Below are 12,635 nucleotides of genomic sequence, written 5' to 3'. Positions count from 1 at the left end.
CAGGAAAGCAAAAAGAAAATCACTTTAAGCAAAACCATAATAAAGTGGATACTACTTTGTAGGTAGCAAATGTTTGAATAGTTTTTCTGTAGCAACTTAGTAGTGACTTTAATGTCAATACAATTGTAACAGGCGGCTATTAATAAAGCAAGTCCTGTAAGCTTTCCCTACAAAAATAACTTGATGAAAGTGCTTTAGCTAAAACCCATATGTAGCATCTTCTGCCTACTGTACAATCATTTCATTTTCCCTGTGGAAATCCCTGTCTTTGGTAAGAATAACTGTTCTGAAGAGAACCACACAGGAAATTTATAGCTGGTCTCCAGGAGAAGGTAATGATTTTATTTTGTAAACGGTGGGGGGAAATCAACAGGTCTGCATTGTGACTAGGAGCTCAACTAGCTTGAGCAAGGACTGTAGGGTCCTGTGCCTGGGTGAGCCTGGGTCACTCATCATGAATCAGGGCTCGATTTTTAAGTTTATCTTCTCTCATCTCGTAAGTTTAGAAAAAAATGATTCAGTTGGAAGGGACTTTAAAGAGTCATCTTGTCCAACTGCCATCTCTACTTGAAGCTGCCCTTTTTCCTTTAGGAATCAAGTAACTGAAATTCCAGTTCTGAATTAGTCTTCATCAGTGATGATGATACAGTTGATAGCTGATAAATGAGGCTTCATATCAGGAGATATCCCAGATCTCTCCATGTCTTTTGTAAATACAGCTTTGCTGTGTGAGCCCATTCCTTTGTCTCCCCCCCCAGCAGAGTGGGAATTCACTTGCTGTCATCCGTGATACTGTTTAGGGTAAGACAGAATTAGACAGAGTTGTATGCTGTGGGTTTTGCTGTCCTTTTTAACTGCCACCCTATTTATGCAGTGTTGAGGGGAGGCAGCTCAGCTGAGAACTGCAGCAGGGTCCCCATGCCTTGGGAGCATCCCACAGGTGCTGTGAAACAAGGCAGGGAGTGCTGTGGATGCTGCTGGGAGCACTGCTCCTGGGCCTGCAGTCCGTGCTGAGCATGGGAGGAGCTGCTGCAAGACAGTGTCCCGAGAAGTAAAGTATCTTTGTAGCACAGACACACTATGCCTCGAGTGTCAACAGCAGACAAAGTCAATGCTCCTCTAAAAGTTCTGTTTATTACTTTTCATTGGAAATTCCCTGCTCTTGTTTTTCAGTGAGACTACAAAATGTGTTGTTCCCATATAAGTCAGAAATGGGACTGCCTATTAACTATTCAACAGCTATTACTTTTCAACTTCCCAAATGTGAAAGCAAGCAGTAGTATCATTCTCACAATTTTATGAGCATAAAAATGAATTCATTAGCAGAATCTGATTATGGCTTCATAAAACAGAAGGGTAATGATATGGTGCCTGCACCTATTACACTTGGTTAAAAATTGTATTTTCATGGCCTCCAAAAACCCAGATAGGGAGTGCAGCCTTGTTAAGCTAAGTACAATCCAGTGTTTAGCAGGAAGTCTTATATTACTGAACTAAGGAAACACAAACCAAACATCAACAAACAATGTGCAAGCAGTGACTTCAATAAATGAAATTACTCAATGAATAGGCTCTGTCCCAAGTTAAACCTTGCTGTGAAATTGTAACATGTCTCTAGGCTTATCCATAGTCTTATGATTAGAGAAATAATTATTCCTATTTAACTGTGAATTGTACTGCAAGCTTGGGTGATATAAATAGAAGTTATAGCTTTTGTTCCTTGATGTAGAAATGTCAGTCTAGCTATTTGCAGTGTGTTTATCACCCAGTGTCTACAAGCACCTGTATTGGTACTCATGGCACACTCTTGTCTTTGGATCCTGAGAATACTCCATGCTTTGCACCCACTAATCTCAAGGCACAGGACAGCTTGCATTTGATTTGGCATCCATCTGTGATGTTTCTTGTTAGCTGGAGTCTGTGTTGCTAAGCAATACAGGCTCTTCTCTCTCAGGCATAAGCTTCTGTTTCTGCTACTTCAGGGCTTTTGGAATGAAACTGAAATTTTAAAACAGGCACCTTGTCATTTGGTAAATAAATTTTCAAGATCATTTATGTTTATAGTTGGAACGTGCCAAGGTGATGCCTCTGTTGCCTAATCAGTTCTCTGGTGGGTGGGATTGCAGTCTTGATGACTGTTTCCACATGCATTGCTTTCCTTTGTATGATGTCAGCTCTAATTAAATGTGCATCTGACTCCAAAGCTGGAGCAGTAGCAGAGCTTCAGAAGGGCTTGGAAGATATCTCCAAAGCAAACTGGAAGAACAGCAAAACTGCACAAGATTGTGCAGAGCTTTTACACAGATGTGTAAAAGAGGCAGGTTTTAAGTGGCAGGTTCAAGGCTATGAAAGACAGGAAAGAAGTGGGGAGTGAAATAAGGGAGTCAAATGTCAATCTTGTGCCCCACAGCTGTGGGCCTATTGCACTGTGGTCCAAGGCTTCAGTCTTACAACAGGTATTTCAAGGCTGTGGAGGGGGTCCCTGAATGTCAATGAATGGCCCATGTGAAGTATTACAATTCATAATCTTCCTTTTCAGTATCCATCCCACAAAACCTTCCTAGTGTGAAAACTTAATGAACATGGTGGAACCCGTGCTACTAAGGCATGGCAGAATTGATGGTTGGAGTAGAATGGAAAATGTTTGACTCTTCCTAAGCCTTTGGCACAGCTCTAGAAGCAAATTGTTGATGTTGGTGCTGTGTAGGAAACACACACAGGAGTCATGCAGGTTGCATATGACATGTTTCAGGCTGTGTTTTCTTGCCTAATTTCCTAAAGAAAGATGACAGTGCTGTACCTGTGTCGGTAGCCTTGATGCTTTTGACCTGATGGCAAACTTGCGGCATATTTAACTGGGAAATAGATGTCAGAGAAGCAGTAATACAGCAAAAGAGTTTCTGGAAAGAGGGAAGAGATGCGAATTAATGACCCTTTTTAGAGAGAAAACACATTGTTAGGATAAAGGAGCTGTGTTTTGACCTACCTGTTCCTCTGGCACATCATGGCAGGAGGCAGGGCAGGGTGTGCAGCTGCCTGTTCTGAGCCACACAGGAACAAACCCAGGGGCTGGGGGAAAGCTGGTGGGGTCAGTGGGAGAGATGGGAGCTGAAAGCAGTGAGATGGAAAGAAGTCAGAGGGAATAGGGGCAAAAATAAAGAATGTAAAACTTAAATATGTGGAAAAGTGAGGTTGGCTAGTCCTAGAGCACATGAAACAATTTGTGTTGGGATCAAATGGGAAGGTGGATTTTCATTTGGTTTTAGTGTTTTTCTTCTCCATTTCTCAGTTTTAGCTAAAATGTTGCTTTTTACTGTTTTCAGGTCTTGATTTTATCCGGGCTGAAGGGTTTGTGTTTTCTCATGTGGCTGATGAAGGGATTATAAATGCCTGTGCAGGTGACCTGCTGCGATACAGAAAACACATTGGAGCAGAGAACATTCAGATTTTTGCTGATATTAAAAAGAAGCATAGGTAAATACAAGCAAAATTTTGTGTAAATATGAATGCAATCATGATCTTGTCATTTTCTCCATTTTCTGATCTTTTTTTTTAATGCCAATTTTCTTTCAGGACAGTTAATCATATAGGAAGAAGTTTATTATTTAAGCATGGACTTGCAGTGCTAAAAGGGGATACATTTAAAAATAAATTTGCAGCTGTAAGTTGCAGGTTGCTGTATTTGTGAAGTTTGTAGTTGTTTAATCTTCAGGTTTTAAAAATGCCAGCTATAAAATCCTTGCATCTGGTATTGAGACTTCGTATACGTGTATATGTCTATTATGTTTAAAGAAGTTTTGTTTCTGAAAGTTAGGCATCCAGGGTTATTTTTTAGCTATGTAGGCAGTTGCCATATAAAAGCATCCAAGTGATAATATTTTGGCATTTTAAAAAGCTATTCTCTTTCTTCTCCTTCCTGCCAATAGTACTGATTCCTGCTACTTAAATCAGTGCTGTCTGTGTAAGGGTTATGTTCTGTGATTATCAAACAGAAGGAACTTATGACAGATAAATCCAGTTTCTTTTCTGCTGATACTTTGTCTTACCTGTCACATGGTACTTTCAGCTATTTACATGTCGTTCTTTGGTTTTTTTTTTTCCCCAGAAAAACTGCTCAAGTCCTATGTATTATACATGCTAAATAACCTAATTAAAATGTTTGTGTGTAGTATGTGAGCAATCATGAGTATAATCAAGTTTGGAAAATCTTAAATATGTAATAAGCAGGTAATAAATTTCAAAAGAGGAAGGAAACAATGTAGTGTGGTGGTCAAATGAACCTTTTCAGGTCCTTTCAGAACCGTTTCTTTCTGATGATTTTTTAATGTATATATATAAATATATACATGTAAGTAAAAATACATTGCATTAGATTTTCTGTAAAAGAAATTGCGTCACGTCATTCTTTTTCTTAGTCTTGACAATTGATGAATTGATATTTGGATTATACTTCCCATTTTTCAAAGTGTTTGCCTTTTAAGAAAGGAAAAGAGGTTTTTATTTCAGGCAGAAGCATAAGCTCAGAAGGAAATGCTGGAGGACTTGTTGGTTGAGCTTTTTAATGTAGAAAAATGCAGCTGCCACTGAGAGCTGCTATGCTCCTGTTCTTTAAATGAGGAGAAACTGTTCTTGTGCCATCACCACTCAGCAGTGCAACATGTTGGCCATACTGTTGTTTTCTGTTTAAATACAGAAACAACAGTGTTGGATGTTCAACCAGCAATGGCTGGAATTCTTTCCAAGCTTGGGACCACATAAATTAATAGCTGCTGTTGCTATAGATTTCAGACAGAGTGTGTCACCCATACATCAAAGCCTGCTGTTGAACAGCTGGGATGCAGGTGTAATTGATGTTTGTAATTGCTGTGTAAGATGATTCCTGGGGTTACATCATAGGTATTAACTATACTTCCTGTTAGTTGGACTTGTGGAGGTTGTTGATTCTGTCCTAAGCAACGATCTGATTTATGAATGAGGGCACATCCACAACTCCCACTTGAAGTCAGAGAGCTCCGTGTGCTCAACACTTCTGAAATACAGGTGCTCAACATGTAAGCAGCTGTCTCCATTGACACTTGGTGGTTCACTCGTAGCGCTCACTCTCTGGAGACACAGGACCCGGAGCAGTAATCGATCAGTTCTGGCTTTAACTCTCGCTGGGGTTGTGATGTTACCTGCCAATGTAGGCAGGCCACGGTAAAGCAGCCCCTGGGGGTTCTGCCAGCAGGAGGGCGGGGAGGCGAGGTGTGGTCCCGCCGTGTGTGACGGGCTGTGTTCCTGCTGTGTTCCTGCAGTGCTCATGCCCTGACGGCCGATGTCAGCGTGGCCCAGACTGCGGCCGCTGCCCAGCTCTTCCTGGCCAACGGCGTGGTGCTGACCGGCACGGCCACCGGACACCCTGCGGACCCGCAGCAGCTGCGAGGTGAGGGCTGGGGTACCGGCCTGGGCAGCAGGGAGCAGGGGGAAAAGGATGAAAGACGAGAAACTCTCACTATGGGGTTTGATTTGATCAGAGCTAATATATTTGAGGTGTTACTCAGATGGACTGTGATATATTTCTATACAACAGTTTGGCAGGACAAAAATTACAATTATTCCAAGCTTTCATAACACTGAATGATGCTGAGGCTTAAAGAAAATACTGTTTCATCTCTAAAAAGCCCTAATATAAGAAAAAACTACAGCACTAGAAAACTATACTAAAACTAACCATATTAAACTAACTGACTAACCATAAATCTTTCCATTGAAGAGTTCAGTGTTTTTATCTTTCACAATGAAAATGGAATTCCTGCAAGAAGAGGGGCATTTTGACAAGGCAACATTCCAAACATTAATACCAGGGAAAGTACTGCTTGGAAGATTTTCAGCAAGAATACAAGTTCATTGCTAGACAGGAAGATATTAATATCAAAATAATTTTTAAATAGTGTGGACTTTCTACCAAGAGAAACTCATTTGACCTATGAGTTCTGACCTTTGCAAAAGTGCTATGATTCTTGGTATTTTTATACTGGCATAAGTTTGGGCTGTGTTCATGAAACTGTATTGCTCCCATGTTAGAATTAAAGTTCTATCATGGGGACATTTAATTTTCATCACTAATTTTAATTTAGATCAATGGCTTGAATTTGAATGTCTCACTACATAAAACAGAATGTGTATTTTTTTTAGGTTTTACTTTACCTAACATGCTGTAACTTGGCATATTTTGAAGTTCCAGTGCACTGTATTGTATTCCACTTAAGTTAGCAGATAAGCATGAAAAACATACTTTACTTGCCAGAGATAACCTGGACCTCAAAACATCTTTTGAAACAACATGAAATCATTCAGTGTTTTCAGGGTTTTAATGTATATCACACATGCTTAAGAGCATTTAAAATGAATGTTGAACTTGTCAAAGTGGTTCTTATTTCATACATATTAAACTTTTTTGCTAAAAAACAGATTATAAGTTGCTATGCCTCAGTCACCAATGTTAAAAAGAAAACGATGGCTTGGTGTGAACACTGAGCCTCTTATGGTACAGTAAATTAGAAATGATACGTGGAACAAGTGATACTGGAAGCTAAGCCTGCTTTAGAGACTTCAAAATTTTGTTAATCTGGAGATCCATCCCTGTTTGTACTTAATATCTCTACTGTTATTAATGCAGATTAAATAATTTTTAAAGAATTTGATATGTCTTTGGGCAAAATCCTAGGTTAAATTCTGCTTTCATGTATGCACATGCAACCTCCATTGATTTCCTGCATCAAGGGCAAAACCTGACCTGTAGGCCCAGAGGTTTTTTTTGTCGCAGGACCCCAACCAGACAGAACCAGAGCTTCTGCTTTTCTTTCATGTGAACAAACATGTCAGTCTCTGTCTCTTTCTGGGTCCAAAGAACAAAATGAATCCGAGTTGGCAGCTGTAATGAAGTACACATTAATTCTGCATTTGCATTTGTGTTATGAAAGCAAGAGTGTGCAGATCATGGGTTTATTGTACTTAGATCACAGCATTTTGGATGTTAGCAGGCCCTCTCATGAGAAAGATGTCTTAAAACAGTTAAGAGAACAACTTAAAAATCAATATTCCATAGTATAAGGAAATGACAAATTAGGCATATCTATGTCAGAAGAGTCTTAAAAGGGATCAGATCTACAGTCTACAAAGTTGGTGTTGATGTGAGTGAGATTTTGCATTTCAGGAATTTATGCAGCCCTGGCAGTGCCGTATTACGGTGATACAATTGGGCACCTTTCATCACACTGCAAAGCAGCTTTTGAAAGCAGAGCCGAGAGACAGATGAGATTTTTGTCATGTCTCTTTTTCAGCTTTGTTGTGCAGTAATACAGAAGTGGTTTTGCCTTTGTGTCTTTGTGCAGAATTGATTGATTTGTGATGGGCTGTGGGAAGTGTTTCCCTGTCAAGCCAGAGATCTGTGTTTAGTCAGGTTTCATTTGCAGTTCGTGTTGCTGCCTTCTCTAGGCTGGCAGGCTCTGCTCCAGGGCTGCCTGGGCACTCCAGGGCACCAGAGGTCGATGGAGTATGAGGTCTGAAAAATCAGGCTTCGTGTTGTTAAGGAGCAAGAATTATAGCTGAGCATTTTGAATTGCAGTTCATTAATAAACCATCTTTTCATTTAAGAGGTTATAGAAGTTCCAGTTTGCTGCCTTGTGGAATGTTCTTTGGTGGGATGTGTGAACCCATCAGGTTTTTTCTTTGGCTATAACTGCTGAAATACCTGCTTTGCATTCAGTTTGTATTTTGAGTGACCAAAGCTTTGCATAATGACTGCTCAGTTATGTCTTTGAACAAAACAAAGTGTCTCAGCTGAGTAACCAGTGGAAAACAGGTACATAATGAAATCCAACAGCTGGCTGTGACTGTCACCTCCTTAATTACTGTTCATAAAAGGGGCTTCAAGACTGACTCACTCTCTCATCTTTTGATGGTCAAAATAGAGGCTCCTGCCTTTGCAGTACCGTCAGAGATAGAAAAAGTACTGATCACTCACATCTCCTGTTTAAGCCCTAAATTTAATGACAGAGAAAAAGTCCCTTGAATTAAAACCTAAAATGTGTTAGAGTGGAGCATTACCATAAACATAGTGTTGTGTACGGTACAGTGATCACTGCAATGAAAAAGCTGCTAAAGAAGAGTAGTCGAGCAAGTTATTGGCACAGTGGTGCTTATTTTTACACTGCTCTTCACCACTGTTTTCAAGCTAGGAGCACTTGGCCTTTATTTCATGAAACTTGTGCATACCATAGTTCAAATGCTTTCATTGTGCTTTGCAACCAAGCACGATTTCACTGGGTTTTATTAAAGACCTGTGTGCAGCTGTGCTGCCACAAGAAAGAGCACAGTGCCCTCTAGTTACAGTCTACTGGAACAGAGAAATCTCTGTCAGCTTCAGAGTCTTGTTACTGTAACATCACAAAATTGCTTCCTTTCTCTCACTGTGTCAAAAAAAAAAAAAAGTCAGAAAAAGAACACCTGGAAAACTGAGAGATTTGAAGCAGAGGTCTGTGTTCAGAGACATTTTGACAGTGACTGAACATTGCCATACAAAAGCACATCTCACTGCTGCTGCTTTATTTTCTTTTACAGGTTAGAATTTCTATTAGCACAGCCAATAGACAAATCACCTTCTACTAATCAACTTTAGGCCTTGATGTGCTTGGAAAGGACTTAAAAGTAGCATCTGTAGCATACTTAATTAGGTAACACATCTCACTGCACACTGAGCACTCCCTTTGCCATTCTTCACATTGTCATTCTGAATAAATCTGCAGCCCAGGAGATGTGTGCACTCCTTGTGTCATGTGTGGATCGCAGCAGCACTTGATACCTTCCCACTTTGGAAGGCTTTGGGGTGTTTTGGAGTTTCAGATCAGTCTCAGGTTTCACTGGGTTTTTCCCTTTGCCCAGTAGGGATGAGCTGTTGTCTCAGACCCATATGAACATGCTCTGTTTAATTATTTGGCTCTTCGTTTTTCCTGCTGATGTGAAATAATTATGAAACAACTCCCTGCTAATGTGCTTTACGCACTTGTAAGAACAAATATTGACTTGGAGCTTGATTCCTCTGGGGATTCAGTCAAGTACTGTCACAAATCTGTGGTCAGATGCACCTTAATCATGTGTTGGTATTGATGTAAAACAGATAAGATATTCCTAAGAGCATCTAGATATTATATACATAAAATTCTGGTATTTTAGAACAGGGTATCAGTAATAAGGCTATAAGTAACTAGAAATTAATTATTTTGTTGCTGTAAGCAGAATGACTAAGAATATCAAATATGCATAGAAATAACTAAAGTTTTAATCATATATGCATGATCCATCTGATTTGTTTGACATTTTCAGGAAGGGCTGTGTTGAATGGTTTTATTTTTGTGTTAAAATCTTTTTAAGAAGGAGTTATTGTTCCTAGATGGAAAAATGGTAAAGCATGTGACCTAAAAAGAGATTCAAGAGCATTTTAATTGATCCCGTTTCTTCAGTGAAGTAGGAAGGTGATAAATAATTAGTCTTCCCTGAAGCATAATTAGTAAGTTAGGCTTCTGATGAAACTTCATTTAAACAGTTTTGAAACAGGCTTTTATTTGTTGCATGTGTGCTTTCCCTAGTTACCTCAAGCTATAACCACCTTACCATCAGCTTATCACTAATTAAGCCAATTTATATGTTTTTAAAGGTCAGAAGTAATGGCTCAATACATTCCTCTAAGGGATGAAGCATCCTGTCCTATGAGTCACTCTTTGGATGGTCAGTTTGACATAAAATGATGAGAAGGATGCTTTAATAATTCTTGGCTTTTTTTTTTTCCTCCCCCCAAAGCTAGTACTGACCCAAGTTCTGCAGAATATACTGTAATAACATTTCATTTATCTATGGGGAACCTTCCTATTCTCAAATAACCATCTCTTTTGGGGTTTATTCTAAAAAATGTGAATGCTGGTAACTGAACCATAGTTTCTGCACAGTTGGGTCTGTCAGAACGCATACATTTCACAGTGTTCCGCCTGACCCACGGGCTGAAGTCCACCCCTGCTCTGTTTGTGGTATTTTGAGCCTTGTTTTTGTCTGTTTCTCCTCTTGAAACCAGGTAAAAGGTCAGATCATTAAGTAACAGCGTATAAAGGAAAAATAAGTGGCTTTTTTTTTCCATTGTCATTTCTAGTACTGATAAAGACCACTTCTCTTTCTGGAAAACTAGCTGAGCTGTCAATGGTGTCTCTATGATTCCTTCTCTCTTTCATACAAGCAGGTATAGAAAGTATTCCAGACAACAGAATGCAAAAAGTGAGATTTTTTTTTTTTTCTTCTTAATAGCTGTTTAGAGCTAAAGGTGTTTTTTTCTAGAGAACTTGTTTCATTCTGTAGTAGAAGTAATAAACACCATGATCACAAATTTCTCAATACCTTTCTTCTGTTGAAAAACCAGGCAAATTAGAGTCTTTATGGAGAGAGTTTCGAAGATGGGAATTAACCCTGATTTTGGCTTTCTTCTCTTCAGAGGTTAAGCATGCTGTGAAGATTCCTGTGCTGGTTGGGTCCGGAGTGACTCTGGAGAATGTGAAGAATTACTTGGACGCAGATGCTCTTATAATCGGTTCCTATTTCAAGAAAGAAGGATATTGGGCAAATGCTGTTGATCCTGACCGAGTAAAGAAATTCATGGAACACATAAGTAAACTGAGGGAATGAGTTTGTCAGCAAACACTGTTTGTGTGTGTGCGTGTTTGTAGAAATGCGGTGTGGTACGTTCTACGGAATTAAAGCACAAACGCGTGGCTGAATGGCAAATAACATCAAATAAAAATGCACATCATCTCCATACCTAGCTGGGAAGCAGGGTGACACTTTGCAATAACCTGGTGCTCTGATGTTTGCTTCTAGGCAGCACATTTCTGTGGTACTCACAGCTACCATCAGTGCAAAGCCAGCTCTGAAATCTTGTGTGAGATATTCTCTCCTATAAGTAAAGAGCTTATGGAGTTTAAGAATTTTTAGAAAATGTTCATTACAGGTGAGCTGAGTTCTGCTTTACCTTTAAGTACAATAGGATACCCTAAGTTTACACCTAAAAGTGTTGTAAATTGGACAAGTTAATTAGCCTTTCAGTTTCCCCATCTGTAAAATGATGATAATAGCACCTACATCACACAGGGGCTGTAAGACATAATGAATGAAAGAATGTACAGCACTTTCATCTCTCCAAATGAAGGGCTCTTTTAAAGTTCAAGATCATTATTTTTTCATTAGAATTGTGCATTTATACAATTGCTACATTTCTGTAAAACCACACAAAAATTTAAGATAACTGGGGTATTGATTTACTTACAATACTTATTATAGAATAAATGTAAATATTTAGTTACATTTTAAGTAGATTTGGAATGTAGTCAAAATGCTTTTGCAAAAATTGGAAATTTTAGTAAAGGATTATTATTTTTCAGCAAGCACCTGCAGCTTTGTACCTCTACAGACTAGTATTAGTGATGTAGAAAACTTTCTTGGAATACACAAGATATAATTACAATAGAAGCCTTTCTACCAAAGCCACAGGTAAACACAGATTTTTATTTTTCTTGTGAAGTGTAGAGGAAAAATTAAATTACAGTCTCACTGTGTGTGTTGTAAGAGATTCTCCTTGAATTTGATTGTTTAGCTCTAAGGAATCACAAAAGAACCCAAGGAATACCTGTTATGTCATGGCTGCACAAAATGTGGGCATGTGTTTTCATTCCTTGCAACTGGGATGTCCTCTGGGAGCTCTCTCTTCCCTTGACATGTACACATCAGGCTTCTGCTGATGAAAGGTAAATTGTGGATATCAAAGCAAGCATACAAACGTGGGGTTTGTGGCAGCTGGCAGAGCACCCATTCTTTTCTGAGCAAAAGATCATCCCCCTTCCAAGGACAAAGAGATTTTCAAGATACTTAGTTTTGTTAATGTAATGGTGATTCCAGAATGTCACAGTATGAGATTGTCTTCTGAGGTTTCTTTTTTCTGGACTGGTCTGCTTCCCATGTGACTCTCGTCAAAAGTAATGAAATGTCTTTGGTGTGTTGACCTGCTGGAAAAGAGGTTCTTTAGACCCTGTGACAGCCATGGCTTTTCTCCCTTTTTCTCCTAAATACACTGGCACAGCTTCAGTGCATAGAAATCCTTTCAGGTGCCTGGTTGTTGTGCCAGGCACTGCTTTGTCAAAGTCCACATTTACACAGGTACTTTAAATCTGTGTGTGGCTGTGCTTCCCTCAGAACCAGCACCTGTGTCCCAACCCAGGACAGCAGGAGCGCCCCTGTGGCCTTACAGGTGTAAGCTGGATTCTGGCTGGAACCTAACCCATCTTGTACCAGCCACACTCGGGGTGGGGAGGGAAGAATTGAGGTCATCAGTCTTTGCATCTGCAGCTCTCACTCCGGGCTGCTGGTAGAGGCAGTGCAGAATTACTTAAGGATCGTGAAGATGCTTTTAGAATGTGTCTTCCACACAGACAGCATTTTTGCCAGGTAAAGCAATGATCTGGTTTAGTCTTATAATTCTTAGCCTGAGTAGTGAATGTTATTTTATGTCCTCTGTATTGTGAAAAACACCATATTAAATTAAAAAAAGGTAAATTCACTTA

General features: G+C 39.5%; 1 protein-coding gene across 7 annotated transcripts in view; it reads left to right on the top strand.

The window, feature by feature from the left end:
- The window catches only part of LOC104687432 (uncharacterized protein F13E9.13, mitochondrial-like), a 22,549-nt gene extending 9,914 nt beyond the window's left edge, over window positions 1-12,635 (top strand). For all 7 annotated transcript variants that reach the window (XM_039558494.1, XM_039558491.1, XM_039558492.1 and 4 more), the window contains 3 exons: window positions 3,324-3,474; window positions 5,295-5,422; window positions 10,517-12,635. In XM_039558494.1, the coding sequence (XP_039414428.1) occupies window positions 3,324-3,474; window positions 5,295-5,422; window positions 10,517-10,707 (470 nt within the window). In that variant the 3' untranslated portion in view covers window positions 10,708-12,635. The remainder of the gene's footprint in view (window positions 1-3,323; window positions 3,475-5,294; window positions 5,423-10,516) is intronic.

Source organism: Corvus cornix, chromosome 11, assembly GCF_000738735.6.
Source record: "Corvus cornix cornix isolate S_Up_H32 chromosome 11, ASM73873v5, whole genome shotgun sequence".
NCBI lineage: Eukaryota > Metazoa > Chordata > Aves > Passeriformes > Corvidae > Corvus > Corvus cornix.
The sequence above is the reverse complement of the archived record's forward strand: the minus strand, read 5'-3'. Positions and strand labels throughout refer to the sequence as shown.